Source organism: Nycticebus coucang, chromosome 4 (genome assembly GCF_027406575.1).
Source record: "Nycticebus coucang isolate mNycCou1 chromosome 4, mNycCou1.pri, whole genome shotgun sequence".
NCBI lineage: Eukaryota > Metazoa > Chordata > Mammalia > Primates > Lorisidae > Nycticebus > Nycticebus coucang.
Genome location: NC_069783.1, coordinates 29,371,973 through 29,392,493, shown reverse-complemented (window position 1 = coordinate 29,392,493; position 20,521 = coordinate 29,371,973). Strand labels below are relative to the sequence as shown.

The window sequence follows — 20,521 nt, the reverse complement described above, 5'->3', positions numbered from 1 at the left end:
GGCATGGGCGTGACTGATGAAATGACTGGCTTTCCGTAACCAATTCAACCTTGGACCTGCCTCCTCTTGCAGAGGTTGTGGGGTGGAGCTGACCAGCCCCTATCCTGAAGCTATCTAGGGGACCCCAGCTGACATTCATCTCATTCGCATACTAAAGATACCCTTATCACTCCAAAGACTTCAGGGATTCTAGGAACTATGTGTCAGAGACTGGATGAAAACCAAATACACATTTCATAATCTCACACCAGGTGTTACTCACTTCACTGGTCCCCAGGAGAAAAGAACTGTGTAAATTCCCACTTTCCGGATGAAGAAAATAGGGGTTGACCCTGAAAGTGGTCTTAGATGGAGCTCTTCGTAAGGCCCTGCCCGGAAATACAGAGAGCAGGTGCAACCAAGAATATGTCAAGGTACTATTTAGTTTCATCCACCAAGGCATGGCATCCTGGGTCACAGCCAATACCCTCTGCTGGAGACACATATTTTAACATGCCTCTACCTCCAACCCCTAGATGACTCGTGAAACATGCAAATGAAGAAGCTATTAATCATTTTTACAAAAGTATTCTTCACTTTATAAAATGCACCAATTCTTTTAAAAGTCAACATCTTAATGTGTTCAAATGTAACCCATTTTCCCTCCAAACTTAATTTACAAACAAGATTCCAGGAACACAGCTGGTGAACAAAGTGAAGGCAGTCTGAGACACACATTCTGTCCCTCCCTGTTCCCTACACAGCCATCACCAACAGTGCTGCAGTCCCAGACTTCAGAAGTCCCTAGTCTGTGTAAAATTCCCAGCTGGGCCTCTAACTGGATGGCACCACAGTTCTACTTTCCCGCAAAGTCTTAGGAGCTGCCGACATAGAGACTGTCACACATCTGAGTCTTGGGGGAAATGTGTCCATGCTGAGACTAAGGGATTGAGAGCCTGTCAGAGAGCAGAGACCACCTGCCTGCTACCCCCACCCAGCCCACACCTCAGCGTGAAAAGCCAGAGAAGGTGGCGGGGAGGAAGAGACAGAGGGGTAAGAAGAATAAAGAGAATGTGAAGGTCCCTAGGAAAACTCTGAACGTCCCTTTTAAAATGTATTTGCAGTTTTAGTGGAAACTTCAGGCCAAGGCATGGTTGGCGCAAGTGCTACTTCTCGGTATCTATACCTGCTTCTCCAGGGCTCTGACTTCTGGGAGCTGAAAGAAACAATGAGAAATGCAATGGACAGACTGTGCATCCCATTTTTTTCTGGGATAGCCCTGATTTCACGTATAGTCTACATCTTTTCCCCCATAAGTCCAGTTAAGGGGTGTGGGAAAACATGATCATTGTCACTCCAGGAGCATCTTCATCCTAGGTCAGGATGACAGCTCTTTCTGTCCTTGCAGGAGCTGCACAGCAATCCTCAGTTCTATTCTGCGAAGGCCAAAAGGCTGGATCTGTGCCAGGGTGTGGTAGGTGAGTCCACGCAGTGCCAGACACATGGCGTAGTGGGTGACAAAGACGGGAATCCAGAGTCCCCACGGGGGAAGGGGCGGGAGGGCCACGATGGTCACTCAGCAGCAAACCCTGAACTCCACCTTGACGTGCACTGTCCTTGGATGTGACATTTATGAGGACGTGTGGGAATGCCACGCCTGGCCCAACTATCCACAGTCTATCCGCAGTCTGCATTACCAACTTGCAGGTCTAAACTTTGCGCTGGGAAAATGTGCTCACTCTGTTTTTGTCCCCACCATGGATCCTTCTTGGGACACCCATCATTAGACTCCCCAGAATAGGGTCCAAGGGGCCTATCCTCAGCTCGACTTATTTTTTTTAGAGTAAAATGGAAACAAGCTTTGGCCACAAGGAAAGGTCCAAGTCTAGTGACATCCATTTCACACAGGGGAGGCATGAGGCTTTCCCAGAAGAGTGTAAAGCAGGCACAGAGGATTTAGAAAAACGTTGGTGGGGTTTGGGTCCAAATTCCTGAGAAGGGGGCATTCAGGAAACTAAAACCTGGTCCAGGAAGATGGCTCCATTTTTGGTATCAGGTTTGGATTCCATCCAGTATTCCTGTCCACTCACCACCCTACTCCCTGGAGGAATTCCCTTCTCCTAAGCTAGACCCCGAGCCCCGAGAGGAGAGAGGTTGGGACCAGGCACTGTGGGCCTGGGAGGAGTCCCCAGTAGGTTCATGCAGACCCAGTGTGCTGTCTGGCTTAGGAGACTGCTGGTTCCTGGCCGGTCTGCAAGCTCTGACTCTGCACGAGGACATTCTGAGCCGGGTTGTTCCCCTGAATCAGAGTTTCACTGAGAATTACGCTGGCATCTTCCGGTTTTGGGTGAGTGTCCTCTTGGGGCCTTGGCCTGGGCAAGGGGCTGCAGGACAGGGTTCTGGGAGGAGCCACATCTTTGCCTCTTGGGATGACTGCCTCCCGGGGCCATCCTCACTCACCAGGGGCCGCTCTCTCCCCCCAGTTCTGGCACTTTGGGAACTGGATCCCAGTGGTGATAGATGACCGACTGCCCGTGAATGAGGCTGGCCAGCTGGTCTTTGTTTCTTCCACCTACAAGAACTTGTTCTGGGGAGCGCTTCTGGAAAAGGCCTATGCCAAGTAAGACAGCTGGTGGAAATATTCCTTCCCAGTGTCTCCTTCTCTCTCTCTCTCAATGTGGAAGGAGGGAAGTGGAATCAGGCAAAGTTTGTGAAATGAGACACTGAGGCACGTCTCGGTCAAAGTTGAAGTGACAACGTATTCAGGGTCTTTATCTGGGGGTCACCCACCTGAACAAGCATTCAGGAATTTTGCCTTTCCCTATTGGACAGAGTTGTTAAAGGGGGGTAGGCTCAGGGTCTGTATTCTCTCCTTTGCTCTGGGGATGGAGAGAAGGAGCAATAACACACACCCACAGGCCAGCAAAGCAAAGGCAGCTCCTTTGAACCATAGCTGTACAGCATAAGCCCCCCTCCCTTGTTTCGAATGAAACTCCATCAGTTTAGCCAGTAACTGCTGTTCTTAGCAGCTGAAAGGTGGGGAGCAAAGGAACGCCCACATGAGATCCCCTTGCTTGGATCCCTTGGGGCCAAAATAACAATGTGAACATTTCTAAGAGTTTTTGAAGTCAGGGAGCACAGGCAAAAAGAAAGAGAAGGGACTGTGGGTCGGTACCTTTATTGGGTCAGTGCCTTTACTGGGTCCAGGGTGCTATCCAGTGTTCCATGGGGAGCTTTTGCCGGCGGGTTTAAAGCAAGTAGGCATGAGCTCCAGGAGACCACACTGTAATTGAGAGGAGGAGCTGAATATCTTGTAAGTTCTCAGGCAAATGTCTGAGTGGTCTGTTTAAAGGAAGAGGATCAGGGAGCCCAGCCTGGCAGGCAGGACAGATGCCTCTGACATTTATCCCTGGTCACCAGCTGGAGCCATTCAGGTGGGGGATAGCACTGGGAAACTGAGCCCTACTTCTGGAAAGAGAAATTTAAAGTTATATTTAAAAAAATGGATTTCAAGGCAACATCAAATAATCAGTGCTTGCTGTACTCTTCTCTTCTCATGGTTCTGCGTTCCTTGGTCAGGCTCTGTGGTTCCTATGAAGACTTGCAGAATGGACAGGTGTCTGAAGCCCTTGTGGACTTCACTGGAGGGGTGACAAAGACCATCAAACTGGCGGAAGCCCCTGAAAACCTCTGGGACATCATAGAGCAAGCTGCCTACAGCAGAACCCTCATTTGCTGCCAGACTCATGTAGGGGTGAGGCTAGGCTGGCTCTGGTGGAGTGTCCTCCTCCCTTCGCCATCCCCTTCACCTGTCGGCTGCTGGCTTTGCTTGGATGTGGGCTTGGGCCTCCACACAGCTCCTGCACCAAGGGTCCTAGTGTTCACATGAGAGCGTCAGAGCTGGCTCCTCTGGGCAGGCTAGGCAGCGGTAGAACAAAGACAGAGTGCAGAGAAGGGAGCCAGCAGTTAGGAAGTGCCAACTCCACGCAAGGCACTTTCCATGCCCAATTTCATAACCAACACTGTGGAATGGGGCTAGGAAGCCCCCGCTTCAGCCCTGTCCTCACCAATGGCTGTGTGTGTTGCCTTGCACACTGACTTAGCAACCTTGAGCCTGAGTTTGTCTTCTGGAAAATGGAGGTTATAATCCCTGCAGAGTGGCACACCTGTTATGGAGAGGGTTGAAAGAGACCACAGATGCGGAAGAGCTTTGGAAACTGTCAGGTGCTATGCGGTGATTCCACCCCACTCCTCTTTCCATAACCCACTGCTCCAGCCAGACAGGCCTCCTGTGACTCCACAGATAAGCTCTGTGCAACAGAGGACCAATCAGAACCTGTCTGTGTCTCCACAGAAGGAGAAGGTGCTGGAGAATGGGCTGGTGGATGGCCATGCCTACACTCTCACAGGACTCAGGAAGGTGGGTTGGTTGAGGCTCTCTGCACCCCCTCTCAGCCCCCTGCCCCCAGCCAACCCCTGGACCCCTCACCGGGCCTTAGCTCCTCTCAGGGAATGCTGGTTTCTGCGCCCAGTCTGGGGAGTGGGTAAAGTCTCTGGTAAGTCCTCCAGGGCCCAACAAAGCAAGTAGTGGGCTCCTATATCTCTGCACCTATTTCCTGGGGTGAAGGTCCAGCCTTTGTCATCTCCAATACACTATCCCAACCCTGTCCCATGGGGGCAGCCCTCAGCCACTGGCCACCCAGTCCCACTGTGCCTCATGCCCTTTCCGAGCTTCGCCCTGGGCTACCCCCATCAGCCTTCGCAGCTAGTTCTTCCCTCACAACCCCCTGTTCCGCTCACGTGCTCTTTACAACAGTTACAATTGCTACTTGACATTTGGGCTCTACTGAGCATTGAAAGGAAGATGGATCAGACAGAGACCCTACCCACAGAGAGTTAGAGTCAAGTTGGAGACAACTGATGACGAAGCGAAGCAGAAACTCAGAGAAGACTTAGGGGTCCATAGGTAGGAGAAGGGACATCCACTGGCTGCACTGGGGGGAAGTCTTTACACAGGAGGTGACACTGAGGTAGCTCCTGAGAGAGAGGTAGACTCGGATGAGGGGAGAAGGGGATCTGGTGGAGGGAGCGGCATGAGCAAAGCTGAGAGGTGAGAAAGCAGCAGCTTCAAGCTTACAGAGGCTCTGACGTGCTCTAGCAAGCCCAGCTCTCCCCAAGTCTTGCAATACCCTTTCACTCCGTTTCAAATTTCTGGAACCGAACTCACACCTAACTGTTTCCATTTAGATTTTTTGTTTATGTGCCAAGAAGTTTTAATTTATTCTCATATTTATTTAACAAAATGTACCCAGCACTCACTATGTGCTAAGTACTGTTCTAACTGCTTTAGAATAGTAACTAAACATTAATTCACCTTATCCTCACAATGCCCCCATGAAGAGGTGTGCTGGTTTCCTGGGGTTGCCACAACAAACTACTACAAGCTGGGACAATATAAATGAATTTTCTCATGGTTCTGAAGGCCAGACATCTGAAATCAAGGGGTCAGGAGGCCCACACACCCTCCAAAGGCTGTGGTGAAGAGTCCCTCCCCCTGCCTCTTCCACCTCTGACAGCTCCAGGCATCCTTGACTCAGGCTATGGATCTCCAGTCTCCACCTCTGGCTTCACATGGCTTCCTCCTCCGTGTCTTCTCCCCTGCTCTGCTCTTCTGAAAATACTTGTCATTGGATTTAGGGCTAATTATCTCATCTCAATCCTTAACTTAATTACATTTGCAAAGATCCTTTTTCCAAATAGAGTTGCATTTGCAGCTTCTGAGTGGATGCGTCCTTCGGCAGGGAACACCATCCAGCCTGCTGCAGTAGGGATGACTACCAGGGAACCGAGATAGTTAGGCAATTTGCCCCAGGTCTCCTAGCTTAGCAGTGCAAGTCTCAGAGCCGCTGTTTCCTCTACCAACCCTTCCTGGACCTCTGACTTCTCATTGCAAGTGCTCAACTGCAGGACTGAGTGTCACTCAGATCCCAAGAACAGGTGCATCAGACCAGCCACCTAAACTACCTCTCCTTTTGTGCAGGTGACCTGCAAATATAGACCTGAATATCTTGTTAAACTACGCAACCCCTGGGGGAAGGTGGAATGGAAAGGAGACTGGAGTGACAGGTGAACTTTGGGATGTCTTGGAGGGGTGAGAAGGGGGCAGGTGAAAAGCACAAAGGAGGTTGCCATTTGCACACAAATTCAAATGTCTGCTTCCCTTGACCTCAGGCTGGATCAGAACACTTTCAGACTGCAGGGCTTAATTGCTCACATTTATAAGATGCTTTATGGTATATAGACTGTTTTTCCTTTCATTATAATAATTAAAGCTAATGTTTATTGAGGGCTTGCCAGCACTTTGCTAAGCCCTTTGAATTTTTATTATCTCATTTAATCCCCCAAACAACACTATTATAAAGACGATAGTTTTATCCCCAGTTCACTAACTGATACTTAGATTAATTGAATTGCTTAAGGTCACACAGCATAACTCAGCCAAGGTCATTGGAGCCTTTGTCCAGTTTCTCTCCCTGGCATAGCTTAGTACATTCCTGGTTAAGTCAAAGGTAGACATATCTGCATTGACTCCTACACGTGGGCATTCTGCTTAGTTGTTGACATTTACGTTGTTTCTTCCTAAAGTCAACTGTAAAGGGATGTGGGTTTTAGAGGCTATGGGCTAGCTGTAGAGAACAGGCAGAAAGAAAAGCCAAGTTCTACTATATCCCTTCCCCCGGTTGTTATGAAGACTTACAATACTTATCCTGTATGCCAACATGTCCCACATATACATTATCACTCGATCATTTTTATAGTGAAAAAAATGAAGGCTTAGAAGAACAAGTTGAATTTTACTCCTGATAGTATGTGCTGCATTACGTTTGTTATACATTGATAAACAGAGTTGTCAGAAGGGTCTATGTGGAAAAATGTCATCCAAAGAAATACACAAATTTACTGTGCCACAGAACTATAGCATTGTAATGTTGTTGGTGCTGGATTGTCTCATGGAAGAACAAGTATTAACATTAGACACAGATGACGGGTAAAATTAGTTTTGTTACATTCTAGCTGTGTAATCCTAGGGAAGCATCTTCATTTCTCTGAACCGGAGATGTGGGGAAGATTAAATAAAATGATGTGGTTTTAATACACAGTATTTAATTTGCTTTTAATCCTATCCTCCTATCCAATATATTCTTTATTTTAAATGCAGTAGAACCTCTGTAAGTTGAGCACCTAAGTGACTCTAACAAACTGGTCAACATACAGAGGTGGTCAGCATAAAGAGCTGGGCCTACTGTGCTGATACCTATATATGGTGCATATGCGGTCTATGAAAATTAGGTCAACTGAAGGATGTGGTCAATGGAGGGAGGTGGTCAACTATGGAGGTTCTACTGGATTGTATTTTTCAATTCTAGAATTTCCACTTGGGACTGTCTTCCCTTTCTCCCCATTATGTCCATATTGTCCTTTCTGTCCTTGAGAATATGAAGCATATTTATGGCAGCTGTTTGCTAAGGTCATCATCTCTCTCATTTTTAGGTAGGTTTCTATTGACTGTTTTTAATTTCTGTTCACGGATCACATTTTCTGCTTCTTCAGATGGCTAGTCATTTCTTACTAGAGGCTGGACATTCCAAATTTTAGTTTCTGAGTGCTGAAGTTTTACTGTATTCCTTTAAAGAGTATAGGGCTTTTTCTGGCAGGCAGTCACATTGCTTAGGGATTATTTTGATACCTTGATGTTTTTGAGCACTTTTAGGGCAAGTTAAGAGCAACCTCCACTTCAGTGATAATTTGATACCGCTACTAAGTTGTAAATCCTCTGGGATCTCCAGCAAAGACTCCATGTATTCAATAAAGTCTTTTAACTCTGGCTGATGGGAATTCATATGATCTGCAGCCCTGCGTGAGCTCTGGGAATTGTTTTGCTTATGGTCCTTTCTTTTGGAGTTTCACTTTAAGAAAGCACAGATTTGATGTAGCCAAAGACTCAAGGGAAACCCTTTGAAGTTTTCTAGAGTTCCTTTGTTAAGTAGTTTCCTCCTTTCAGGTACTTTGCCAGCAAATTCTGGCTGTCTTGGTCTCCTTGAACTCCAGAGTCTTGGTCTCCTTGAACTTCAGACTCTATCTTCTCCACTGAGAAAGACTGATAAGTTCTCTTTGGGTTCACCTCCCTGAATCACTACCCAGAAAATTCCCTTCAGGAAGGAGGCCTATGTGATGCCAGGGTTCACTTCATTTGTTTCTTGCCTCTCCGTAGGGCCTGCTGCTGTTCAATGCCTGTCCATTTTGTCCCATTTTTAGACATTTGTGGCAGGAGGCTGATACAGAACAGTCTTACTCCTTCCTGGCCAGATGTAGAAGTTCAAAATGATTGGCTTTGAAAATAAGCAGGTTCAAATGCTATGAATAGCATTTAATAGACATTTAAATATGTCTATATGTCATAAATAATCTATGACATTTAATAGATTTGTGATTTCAGGCAAGTGACTTAATCTCTCTTGACCTCAGTTTCCTAATCTCTAAAATGGGGATAAATATTTCTATTTTTCGAAGTTGTTCTTAGCCTTAATGAAAGAATGTATATCAAGAATCGAGTGCCTGACTCATATAAGTGATCAAAGAATATTAAATATTACTTTTATAATATGGAATGTAAGATTTAGTTGTCTATAAAGCAGCATGAAAATGATAATAGCTAATGACATGACAGATAATTTACTGAAGTATTTATAGCGTGAGCGTGCCCTGCAGAGTCTTTTCATTCTCTGTGAAAACATTTCTTTTCTGTTTTCAGTTCAAGAACATGGGAACTGCTCAGCCCTAAGGAGAAGATTCTGCTTCTGAGGAAAGATAATGATGGAGAATTCTGGTATTTGACTCATGAACTTGGGACAAATGTCCTTGCTTACATTTGGACACCCATCCAGGATTTTGGGTGTCTCATGTTGTGCCAGGCACCTTCTGTACAGAGATCTGTAAGACACCATCCCCTCTGGAGCTCCCAGCCCAGCAGGGCAAACAGCCCCTGTAAATCAACTGTCACAGTCTCAGTAATGAGAGTGGAGCTCAGCGGGGGGCTCGTGTCCTCCTCTCTAGTTTCCACTTTGCTCTCTTGTCCAATATATTCAACCCCAGGGTTTTGCCCTTCCTGTCCTAAAAAGGAGATGAGGAAGGAACTTGGACTATAAAGTCTTGCCAAAGATAAGCTCCCTCACGCCACCGTCCCCCCCCACCCCAGCAGAGTAACACTACTCCCACCACCCTGAAATGACTCACCCCTTTTTATGAAAGGCCACCATGAATTCTTGAGCTGCTACTGCTGCAGGGTGTCTGGTAGGAGCCCCGTCTGTTCCACTTTGCCTGGGTGTGTCACTTTTACTATTACATGCAACCCTTGTTCCAACAGACTTCTGTACTCTCATTAACCATCCATTTCAGACCACTCTTTTTTGAAGGTCTTTCTCTCTTTTGAAGGTCTTTCATTGAACTCAAGAGCCCTACAAATCATGGCATGTTAGCTCATGCCTGTAATCCCAGTACTTTGGGAGGCTAAGACAAGAGGATTGCTGGAGGCCAGATGTTCAAGACCAGCCTAAACAATATAGGGAGACTCTGTCCCTACAAAACAATAGAAAACTTAGCCGAGTGTGGTGGCTGGCACCTAGTCACAGCTACTTGTGGGGCAGAAAGATTGCTGTAGCCTAGGAGTGTGAGGTTGCATTGAGCTGTGATGATGCCACTGCACTCTAGCCTGGCCAACAGAGCAAGACCCTGGGTCTTGCAAAAAGAAAACAAAACAAAACCCCTCTTTTTCTTTTTGGTATAATTCAGTTGTTTAAACAAGAAATAGAGCCCTGCAAATTCTGTTGTTTACATTGTTAGAGGTGAGTAAATGGAGCATCAGACAGTTTAAACAGCATGTCTTAGGTCACAAAGTTAGCAAGTGAAGATGTTTATCAATTAATGATTGAGAGTTGATTTGTACAATTCTTAACGAACATTTATAAACCAAATGACTAGTTAGGGACACCTCAATTCAGCTGTTATCACTGTGACCCTCCCTATGATGGACCCCCATGGGGCTCTAGCCAGCTCCATCCTATGTCTTCAAAGCCAGCTCAGGTCTGCACAAGGGCTGGGAAAACATGGCCTTGGCCTGGGGACGGCTGCCCGCTGCTTAGCTTTACCCTCCTCTTTGGGATTGTCACTAGGTGTCATCTCATTCATCTCCTGTGCTGGTCCTTCTCCTCTCCACAGGATGAATCTGCAGGACTTTAAAGCACATTTCACGCTCCTGGTCATCTGTAAGCTGACCCCAGGACTGTTGAGTCAGGAGGTGGGCAGGAAGTGGACATACACCATGCGGGAGGGGAGATGGGAGAAGGGGCGCACAGCTGGTGGCCAGAGGAAGGCACGGGGAGGTGAGTGTGTGTGCACTGTGCGTGGGGGCGTACCTAGTGCCTGGGGGAGTGGGGAGGAGTTGTGTGCACTCAGCCTCCTGCCCTGGTCCCCTGCTGTGTCCACACAGAAAATGAGGCTCTTTGGTCCTAATGTGCCCAAAGGTAGAGTCCCCTTGGTCAAACCATCAGCATGTGGGACTACATCTCTGCTGAGGGATGGCCCTTCCCAGTCAGCTCGCAGGCACTATGAAAGGGTCTGTGATTTTAGGACAAGGCCAGTGATACTTGAAAGTAACCACCCATGAGTGGGCAAGATTGAAATAGGAATTGTATCTTATATATCCGGCCCCACTGCCTGAACCTGGGGGGGGACACACACTTGGGGGGACTCCCAGGCTCAGTAGATATAGGAGATAAACTCATCTACATCCTCAAGAAGGACAGGTTTGGTGACTGTGTCCTCTCCTCCACAATTCAGATAGGGAGCCTGGCTTTTGCTGGAAAGGCTGGGGGTGGGGGTGTGTGTGTGTGTGAGCTCAGTGGGTCAGGGCGGCCCTGGCTCTGGCATTCCCCTTCCCAGAGGCTGACGTGCCCTTGCACTGAGGCTTTGCGGCCGTGCAGTGCAGAGGCCCCCGGGCTGCAGGGTGTCTCCTCAGTAACTTGATGCATCACTCACCCAGGCTGTGCTTGCCTATGGGGCATGTCTGGATCAGGCACAGTGGTGGGAACAGCTCTGGGTGGGTGTGTCTATGGAGAAACAGGAGGGAGGGGCAGGGGGTCTGTCCCAGTGGGCCTCAGCATGTGAGTCCCAATGGAGGTGTCCTGGGGCTGGCCACCTCTTAGTGGTCTGGTAAGCCGGATGCTTGGGGACCCAGGGCCTGTTCTCAGTTCACTGTGTTCTGCCTCAGGCACATTTTGGAAGAACCCTCAGTTCCTGCTCTCTGTCTGGAGGCCTGAGGAAGGCAGGAGGTCCCTGAGACCCTGCAACGTGCTGGTGTCCCTGCTCCAGAAGCCCAGGCACAGACACCGCAACAGGAAGCCCCACCTTGCCATTGGCTTCTACCTCTTCTGGGTAGGTGGGGTAGGTGGGCCTCAGGGCACAGAGCCATGTGGCCAAGCAGGGGTCTTCAGCAGTTACCATTTCCCGTTTCTCATCTTCCTCACTGTCTGTCTCTGTCCACAGCCCTGGGTGCAAATCCTGGCTCTATCCCCTAGGAACATGTGATCTAGAACAAGTCACCTCCTCACATTCAACCACCAGTTCATTCAAATGTAAAACAGGGACCATGATATTTATGCAAAGGTAGAATAAAAGGACATTCCCTGGCAGTGCTTGTCATGGTGCCTGGCACATAGTTGGTACAATCAGTATTGGTTTCCTTTCCCTCTTCCAAGAAGCCAAGTTCCCTTCACCCTTTTCCAGAATTTCCAAAGATGTATTCAGATGCCACAGACAGAGCAGCAGATCCTGTAGGGGGGAGGAGAGTGATGCCCCTTCTCTGGGTGGAAAGTCGTGTATATCAGCTTCTATTCCAGTTTGGGCTTGTGAAATTTCTGGATTTCCTGCCTAATGAGATCTCTCTCTCCTTTCATCTTTCAGATGAGTAAGGTGAGTCCGACCCTTGACAGCTGACCTTGGCTTGGAGCAAGGGCCCTTGTGGCCAAGCCGCGGCAGGGCCTTACACCGTGTAAGAAGCTGTGGTAATGTCTGATTGTACTGCCAACTGCCTGCATGTATGTGAACAGTGAAGACATCTGCTCCTCTTTTTTGTCCAAGGACTCCAAGAAATCCTTTACATCTATAGAGAGGTCTCTGAGCCTGGCGTAGAACCAATAAATTTTAGAATTAATTAAATTCCTACATAAATACCTAGGGCTAGTTTTGAAGGCTGTCATAGCACAGGTAGGATGATAAATCACAATTTTGCCTAAGTTACGGAATCCACAATTAAATAGACCTAAAGCATATGGGCCAACAGAGATCACGAAGTCTCCCTCCCTAGGAAGGAACAAAAGCTTGAAAAAATGGGGCAGAAAGACAAGAACAACTCTATGCTTCAGCTGAGGGGGCTGCCTGGAGGGGTGAGGTAAGAAGGCCTGAGAAACCCCAGCTGCTGAGGGTGGCACTGTTATTTCCCAAAGAAAACAAGAGCAAAAAATTTGATTTTCTTAGGTTGGACTAAATGAAGTTAGAGGAGTTTTATAAAGAAACCATTTGCAATTGCTTTTTTCTCCCCTCCCTCTTTTGGGAGCACTTAGAGTTCCCCAAGTTGCCTATTAAGTTACAAGGAAAAAGTTACTCATGTCACATCTACTTCTAAATAGAATTTGGTCAACCTATAATAACAAAAGAGAACTTCAAACCCCATACAAAATTCAAAAGGCAAGAAAAGACTAATATATGAATGAGAGCTAGATAGGCATTTGACCTGCCAGGAAAACTCAACCCAGGGTAGCTACTATTATAAAATTTAGCTCTGAGATTCCTAGCAACCAAGGTAAGGAGGGAAACTGGACGATTTCCTAATTCTCATTGTTTGATAACAGAAAGCATTCATCATCAGGAGTTAAGTTTTGTTAGAGGAGAGAGAAAGAGAGAATATGAGATAAAACAAAGCAAATGCTCAAGCAATGTCAGAACCAGAGACCTGACTCAGGTCTTCCGAGCTGCTACCCAGTTCTCTGTCCCCTTTACGAGGCTGTTTTTACTGAGGTGACACGGAATGCCCCGGTTATCTGGATGCAGCTATTGTGATGTCAGTTTTTTTCCCCTCTGTAGTCCACCTGTATCTGTGATCACAAACACGCCACAATCAACCCTGAAATTGTATCATGTACTTACCTGGGGGCAGCATCAGGACATGTAAAGAAAATGGGCCCTGGAGCTCAGCTGTCCTGAATCCTTGGCTGGACCCTGGCCTGAAACTTTTGGCTGGGACTCATACCAGCTGGGTGACCTTGGGCAGATGACCTAATTTGCCTAAGTCTCAGACTCCTCAACTATGAAAAGGAAACTGCAGGCACAGGGCATTTCTCACGTCGTTTTGTGTCAGAGTTGTTTGTAACGTAATGTCTCGTCAACTGACTTGTTTATTTGGTGCCAAGAGGGTTCCAGCAAAGCCTCCCCCCACAGTGTGTTCAGGAGGTTTTCTCCTTACTCCTCAGTCTCATCCTCCACTGGATTTGGCAGATTAGAAGCCGCCTGGGTCCTGGCTCCCCACTAAAGGCCTCAGGGCTGTCCACAGGCCCTGGGGGGTCACCTCTACTGATGTCTTTCTGTCCTCCACCCACAGAACTATGATGACCAAAAGAGATTGCCCCCTGCGTTTTTCTGGAGAAGTGCTCCCCTCAGCCAGCCTAAGACATTCATCATGGAGAAAGAAGTGAGTCAGGAACTGTGGCTGGAGGCAGGGACATATCTCATCGTGCCCTGCACGGCAGAGGCCCACCAGGAGTCGGAGTTTGTCCTCAGGATTTTCTCCAGAAAGCACATCTTCTAGTAAGGACATGAGGCCTCTCCCAGAGGTTGGGGCCCCCTCGGGTAAGTTCAGGTGTGGAGGGTGAAGTTTGAAATGGCAGAGGCCAGGGAGAGCAGGACACCAGGGCAGCTCAGCATGGACACCATCTTCCTTCCCATTCACCCTTCACTACAAACCAGCACGTGCTAGACAGCAGAGAGAAAAAGATGGCACAGAAAAAGATGAACCTCAGGCTTAGGAAAGGACGCAGATGTGTGCGCAGTTACAGATCTGACAATGCACTCAATGTGAGATATGCTCAGGGTGTTAGAACAGCGTCAAAGAGGAGCCTCTGAGCCAACCTCCAAGGGCCTGGGGAAGCAGGGTTAGCTTCAGGGAGCAGGTGACTCCTAAGAGCAGCATAGGGGTTGCTTAGCCGAGTGAGGCTGTTACTAACTAGCTACTACTGTATGCAGTTGAATCAATACCCACATATGCAACCAAACTTATTATTTTGCCTATGATTGTTTTGACATGCCAGCCCTTCTGTGCCAAGTGTGTGTATGTGTGTGTTTTGTTTAGTTATTCATATCTTGGCCAGAGGTGACTTGCTGTTGGGCCTCACTGCCATGTCAGACTACTGAGTCTTAAAATATGAGTAAGAGTAGCCAGATGAGGGTGTGGGGAGGTGCAACCAGTGCACTGAACTGGCGCTGTAAGGAGAAGAGGCAGGTGAGGCAGGTCCCCATGGTGCCTTGACTAAGAAAGTTGGCAGATGAGCTCCCAGGGAAGGGAGAATATTGGTCGAAAAATTCTCCAAAGGAAACTCTTTTTTTTTTGCCCCCTCAGTGAAATTGGCAGTAATCCCAGTGTTGTCTTCACTAAGGTGAGTAGTCAAGTGGAATTCCACATGGCTGGGACTGTTTTCTAAGCCAGGATGGTGGGTCTCTTCCATCAAGTTAAGGGGTCAGAGGAAGATCCTTGCAGACCTCTTTCGATGACAAATACACAACATCACTTGTTGTGTCCTAAGAGTACCTAGGTTCTGTTATTTTTGCAACAAGAAAGAGTAGAGAACTGCCCTTTCGGCCAGGTCCTCGTCACTGAGGGTCCAGAGCCCGGGTGCACGAGCTGCCCTCACATTATACCTTCTTCTGCTTCTCTCTACCTGGCGTTTCTTTTGCCCAGTTCACTATGACTTCCCCAAAGCCAGGGAGAATTGGCACGGCAGGGGATGTTTGTAGAATGAAAGATAATGCAAGGTCAAGCTCCTGGACTTCAGGGGCATGGAAGCCCTGAGATGTTAGTGTGTGCATGAGAGTCCGTTTCTACAGGTGAATTATGATGTATTTCTATGTGTCTGTTCCTATAGGAGATAGAAGAACAAAATGAAGGGCAGAATGAATTTTTCACCAAACTCTTTCAAAAGGTTGGTCGATCAGGTGTGGTAGAGGGGCTGGGAGGAGCCAGGACAAAGTGGAAGTATCATTTTATGAAGTGGGTTGCATCTGCTAGAGGCTGAGTACAGACTGTGATTGGAGGCTACCTAGTCCCCAGACTGCCTCTTTCTATCAAAGCCCTCAAGTTTTTAGACAAATAAGTAGAGCCATTCTCTTTGAAAGGCTCCTTTAAAATGATTATCTGTTTGTAGAGGCTGCATTGATTAGTCGTAGGAAAAGCATTTTATCCCTGAGATAATGGGGTACAGAAGAGCAGAGGATCAGTGATGGGGATGGGGGTGGTAAAGAGAGTGAGAAGGAGATCTTGACAAGGACAAGCCTGGGTGCATCAGGGTGAAGTCAGGAGGAGGGGGTGGGCCTGCTCCCCCTGAGTTCCTCCCTTGGGCTGGCCCAGATCTGCACCTGGCGGGAGGTGAGTGGTTTAAGTGCAGGGCTCTGGAGGCCACACTCTCTAAAACGTGCAAGGCCCTTCAGAAAAGGGCAAGAAACATACTGGAAATCCCTGTTTAATTACCTTGTCTAGGCACTTGACCTCTCTGCCATCTAATGAGCCTCAGGAATGGTGATTTTCTCTTGCCATTCTGCTTTCCCTTAGTATCCAGAGATCAATGCAGTTCAATTGCAGCAGATCCTGAACCACATGACCTGGTCAGGTAAAGGCTTTGGAGCCACACTAGAGGACTCTGAGGGGACATGGCGTTTCTCAACTCTGCCTCTGCTTCTCTTTCTCTTGGTGGGACACGTGAATTCCTGAGCCCTGCCCCAGCTAGCTGCTATGTTTTACTCGGGGGTGGGTTATATGGTCTGACAAAGCAGTAGAGGAATTCACGCAGCTTTGAAAATAGGGCTTTTTTTTCTCCCCTCTTAGTTTGGATGTAGAGATATGAGGTGCTGAAAATGATTTCTGCCATTTTGCCGGCTTGAAAATAAAAGCTATGCATTTCTTTCTTGGCATATCAATTTCATGTGGAAGAACTGCCCCCATTTCCTCAACCTGGGATATAAATATTGAGTATTGACTAGCCTACCCAGGGAGCTCTCTGATGAACTCGAGTTTAAATTGATCAACCTATAAAAATCTGGAAGAGAGTGCACACCCCCTACAAAATGCAAGTGGGCAGTGTGGCTGCCTTCAGGCAAAGCCTGGGATAAATTATAAGAAAGGCTTAAAGTTCATATAAAAATATTTTATATTATACATATATTGGGAGTGAGAAGAACATGGAAGAAATAGGCTGATTTTTCCAGAAAGGAGAATGAAAAAAGTGAAAAAACAATTAAAGAGTATTTGTGACTTAAGACAGATGATTACTTCTCCCTTATACGAAGCCAAGATTTCAAACCTAGACAAATTACAGTCCAAGCTATCATATGATTCAAGGTTTGAAAGAATTTCCTCACAGCTTCTCAAAGCCAAACTTTGTTATCAGTAAAAGGGCCAGAAGGGAAGACTCTGGAAATGATAGAACATAAGAAGAAGCCTCCTTTCACTTCCCCACAGAAAAAAAAATCTAGGTCTGATTCTAGGGAAGTTATCTAGAAGAGAAGGCTCCTACATGTTTAAAGTTTTTTAAATACCTGATCACAAATATGCCAAACACTTTTCCAAAGAATGTGTGGACAAACTATTTTTATTCAGTCCTAGGATAGGGTTTCTGGATTGATAGATCAGAGAACTACTATAGATTTTGGTGAAGCATTTCTCCCATGATAAATAATAAAATGTGGGATGGAAAATAATAATAATAGATGTAGTCATAACAAATCTTATCACCATTCCCAAGAGTTATACAATATGGATAATACTATCTAGTTATAGTTGAGAGTCTAGATGTTTGGATGTTTAATGAGAGTTCCTAGATTCTGCCCTTGGTGGTCCCATTCATTTCCCCAAATTTTATTAATGTCTTGGGAGAAGACCTGGAATATAGGCTCATTGGATCTAAAGGTGACAAAAAGCTGGGAGACATCATTGATGTAAAAGACAGCAGAATTGAAATCCTGAATATTATCAACAAGCTGTGCCCAAATTAAAAAAAAATGAAATGTAGGGTCAGAAGAATAATAAACCACTGCCATAATGATGTTTTTAAAAAATGGTTGCACAGCTTCTTTGTGGAAGACACCTCATTTTTGCAGCAGCTTACGTGAAAGATATTTGGTTAATGTAGTTGACCTTCAGCTTCACATGAGCTAATGGTTTCAAGTTGCTGCTCGTACAAATTCAGGCTGCATGTAATGGAAGCATTTAGATTTGTGTGTTTGAAATCATGTCCCAGGAAACATTAGAAACTAAGAGGTTTTAGTAAGTGTTCCATGAAATACATGTGAAAGGGGTTAGGTTCTGTGGTCAGATGTACCTGGGTCCTTATTACCTATCACGTGCTAAGGTCCAGGTGAATGGAAAAAAGGCTCTATAGATAGAAAGTATCCTGCATTTACTTGATCACAGAACTCTTTTTTTTGCAGAACATTACTCTTGAAACATAATTGGGGAAATTTTGACCAAAACCTTTTTGGAAGTGATAGGTACTCTGAATTCTGTTTAACCAAATTGCATCTGCATGTTCAAGTTACAGTAGCATATTTTGTAATACTAGTGAAGTATGGAGCCCAGAGAGGGGGTGATGAAAGTTGGAATACATCTGAGGAATAGTTGGAAAAACATTTAGATGTTTAGAAGGTATGGCAGAAGTCGAAGAGGAGACAAAGGCCATTTTGTGCTTCGCTGGGGCAGAACTAGGTTTAGCAAGTGGCTATTACAGGAGGTCCCTTTGCACTCCACATAACAAGGTTCTCCTGGCGGGAACTTTTTGCATGTGAAAAAGTGAGCACCCCCAACTGAAATCATCCATCAAGACACCTGGGGAAGGAATCCCCCAGTTTCAGTGGGAGCTTGAACAAGCTGGCCTTAAAGAGCACTCAGACTTGGGGGCCTGTAACTCTGGGATCCAGACCCTCCTTACATTAGCGGACATGTTTATAGGGGTTACTGTGTGAGCAAAGCCAGGCTATCGCTGGCTGTTCTCTACAAGGTGTCACCGTATTCCACTGTGTAGGAACCCCCCACAACCCCTTCTCTGTCCACTGTATTTCCCCCTCTCCAACCCATGTATGTGGTGGTGGTCATTAGGTCTTTCTGCTCAGAAAAGGGTGAGCATCCCTGGAGCCAGCTCCCCACAGAGCCCTTCTGCTCCCTTACAGGTCTGGGGAGCACACAGCCCCTCTTCAGCCTTGAAGCCTGCCAGGGGATCCTGGCCCTCCTGGACGTATCTTTTCCGGGTGTGGGGTAGATGTGCCGGGCTAATTGAGATCTTTACACTGGAGCCAGACAGTCTGGATTCGACTCCCAAACCCAGCCCTTACTAGTTGTGGGATCTTGGACAAGTCACTGGGCCTCATGGTGCCTTCAGGTGCTCCTCTGAAGAATGGATAGTGTTAAAACCTGTTCTGTGGGATTGATGTGAGGATAGAGATAGGATAACACAGGCAAAGTGTGGAGGACAGAGCTATGATCTAACAGATGATCACTATTAGTTACCCACAATAATAACCTCATTTCCTGAGAGTGAGGATGCACCAGCTGCAAGGTGATGGTGAATTTACACTTCCCCATGTTTACAAAAGCCTTTACAAAGGCCTTGGTGCCCTGTATTTTCTACTTGGTGACTGGGTGGTGACCCTCCCCTTTGCAGATCAGAAAACTAGGGCTCAGAGAAGTTAAACAACATTCCATGAACTCAGCTTTTCTGATATTAGCCCTGCAATTTTTCTAGTAAATGCTGTCTCAGTGGACAATTTTAATTAAAGTTTGGTTATCCAAACTGCAGAGAAGCATATAGGGGTGATAGTCTGAGAGGGATTGTCACAACAAAAACAATGCGTAGAATTTCAGAGACAGTGTGGGATGGTGGTTAGGTGTATAGCATCAGAGCAGGTCCAAGCCTTGTCACCCCGTGGACAAGATCATGAACTCCCTGAGGAATCATTTTGTTCTCTGGAACACGGAGTTGATGCCTACCTCACCTGCTACATATAGGTGAAATAGCACAGATGGTAAGCATGGAACAGGCTAGACCCACAGGGAGGGCTCCGAGGTGGTGCATGGTGGCTTTTTGATCCAGTCTCTTTGGTGCCGGGGGTACCAGGACATGGCACACCAAGCTCACCATTAGACTTTGAATATATGAGAGGCGTCCTTAGTCACGCTATGCCTGAATTCTTCCATAAACTGGTTTTTAAACAATAATGAGAAAAGGTTACCGTTTTTATTTAAATTACATCAAAATGGCCATGTCAAAATGTCCCGCTTCACTAAATAATAATTGTGGTCACCACTGTTATCACCTCCATTGACATTACTTGTCCCAGAGCTGCTGTGTCCTGTCCTTTCCTACCAAGGGCAAAGGAGCCCTGGGCTGGACTGGCCAGTGACTCAAGGCAAACTTGGGATATCAGACATTGCATGGGGTCACCTACCAAGTGCACACAGCTGTGTGGAGGGCCGATGGCTGCCTGCAGGGTCAGGGTGGAACTCTCCCTGGCAGCTTGTGCCTTAACCTGTTATCAGCTTAATGCGTCGGGCACTGTGAGCATCCAGGAATTCAGGGACCTGTGGAGGCAACTAATGCTCTACCAGGTAAGAGCAAGTCTTAACCACACCTCTTTGGAGGGTGGCACAGAAATGGCAATTCTGCAAAGCTATAGCAGACAGTTCTGCCCGCACAGCCCTGGATGTCCAACCCACCAAAGCTCTGCTCTCCTGTCGGTGAGCCTTTCCTTCCCTCCCTCTCCCAAGCCAGACAGCCTGTTGCAGTAGCGTTCCGTATTTCCAGAACACGTATCTCATCATGGTACTTCCTTACGGAAAGCTTTTTAAGACTCCCCCTTGGCTTCAGAGAAAGTCCAAACCCCCTCGCACGCTTGGCATTTAAAGTCCTTCATCAGTTGGCTCTGTCCTCCTCCTCTAATCATTACTCACAGCTCACAGTTCTCCCACTTGTCTGAGTCATGAAGTTGGAGCCACTTCAAAGGGTGGTTAATGTGCTTAAGCACATTTCCCTACACCCAGACTGTCACTATCCCCTGAGAAAAAGTCCTTTCCTTCCTCAGAAGCCTTGTTCCATGAGAAATGTGAGGTGGTGGGAGCCTAGTGGGGACTCACTGCCACATTGTTATCCCAGTGGCAGGCCCTGCTGCTGGAGCC

General features: G+C 47.0%; 1 protein-coding gene across 2 annotated transcripts in view; it reads left to right on the top strand.

The window, feature by feature from the left end:
• Nucleotides 1-20,521, top strand: part of CAPN14 (calpain 14) — a 38,335-nt gene that overhangs the window by 12,282 nt on the left and 5,532 nt on the right. For both annotated transcript variants that reach the window (XM_053590098.1, XM_053590099.1), the window contains exons 3-17: nucleotides 1,388-1,457; nucleotides 2,208-2,326; nucleotides 2,463-2,599; nucleotides 3,559-3,733; nucleotides 4,334-4,399; nucleotides 6,020-6,105; nucleotides 8,792-8,866; nucleotides 10,255-10,418; nucleotides 11,306-11,478; nucleotides 13,691-13,896; nucleotides 14,705-14,741; nucleotides 15,228-15,284; nucleotides 15,911-15,968; nucleotides 18,520-18,584; nucleotides 19,886-19,954. In XM_053590098.1, coding sequence (XP_053446073.1) covers nucleotides 1,388-1,457; nucleotides 2,208-2,326; nucleotides 2,463-2,599; nucleotides 3,559-3,733; nucleotides 4,334-4,399; nucleotides 6,020-6,105; nucleotides 8,792-8,866; nucleotides 10,255-10,418; nucleotides 11,306-11,478; nucleotides 13,691-13,896; nucleotides 14,705-14,741; nucleotides 15,228-15,284; nucleotides 15,911-15,968; nucleotides 18,520-18,584; nucleotides 19,886-19,954 — 1,557 coding nt within the window. The remainder of the gene's footprint in view (nucleotides 1-1,387; nucleotides 1,458-2,207; nucleotides 2,327-2,462; nucleotides 2,600-3,558; nucleotides 3,734-4,333; nucleotides 4,400-6,019; nucleotides 6,106-8,791; nucleotides 8,867-10,254; nucleotides 10,419-11,305; nucleotides 11,479-13,690; nucleotides 13,897-14,704; nucleotides 14,742-15,227; nucleotides 15,285-15,910; nucleotides 15,969-18,519; nucleotides 18,585-19,885; nucleotides 19,955-20,521) is intronic.